At 44.5% G+C, this 710-nt stretch overlaps 1 protein-coding gene across 1 annotated transcript in view; it reads right to left on the bottom strand.

The window, feature by feature from the left end:
- Positions 1-710, bottom strand: part of LOC119594600 (lipoma-preferred partner-like) — a gene marked incomplete at both ends in the record, with an annotated part of 4,203 nt that continues 3,493 nt past the window's right edge. The window contains 2 exon segments of the mRNA XM_037943642.1: positions 1-277; positions 530-650. Of these exon segments, the coding sequence (XP_037799570.1) occupies positions 146-277; positions 530-650 (253 nt within the window).

Below are 710 nucleotides of genomic sequence, written 5' to 3'. Positions count from 1 at the left end.
GGCTAGAAAAAAGCCAAACCTATTCATCAAAAATAACATGAACTTTGACTAACAAGGGCAATCCTCAGGACACTCTCGGTGCTGTAAAAAACAAAGTGCTCAGTGCGCGGTGGAGCCTCCCCCAACCCCTTCTCTCTGTCTCTGCCTACAGGTCGGTGGTGACCTTGGAGGTGATGGCTTGTACCCGACGCGCATTGCAACTCTTGCACAGGACATGGCCGTCGAGGGGGTAACAGCCCCTCCCCTCCGCTTCCGAGGACAACACCAAACCACAGTCCTGTAAATGGAAGGCAGACAATCAACACTCAGTAGGGTTGACTTTTTTTTACATAAAATCTTTATAGCCTTGTATTGTATCATCAGCTCTGTCTATTCATAAGTTTTCCTTCTTCTAAAAAGTGAGATCAAGAAAGAAAAAGAGAAAGAAGGTGAGGAGGGACATGGGATGATAGATAGGGTAATAAAAGGAGTGAAGGAGAGATAGGAAGAAGGAAGAGGAGCAGAAAAATTAAGAAACTCAGTTCCTCACCTCACACTTGTAGCAATTAACATGGAATGAGCGATCAAGAGCAACAACTCTAACTGTCTCGTCCTTTCCTGGCTCTGGCATAATAGGCTCATGGCACACAGTACAGCGAGGAGCAAACTTTCTGTTGAGGAAAAATATGAATTATTCATACAACTATCAATATGGTAGTGGAATGGTGGAA

This window comes from Penaeus monodon, chromosome 34 (genome assembly GCF_015228065.2).
Source record: "Penaeus monodon isolate SGIC_2016 chromosome 34, NSTDA_Pmon_1, whole genome shotgun sequence".
NCBI classification, from domain to species: Eukaryota; Metazoa; Arthropoda; class Malacostraca; order Decapoda; family Penaeidae; genus Penaeus; species Penaeus monodon.
This window is presented reverse-complemented; position numbering and strand designations above follow the sequence as displayed.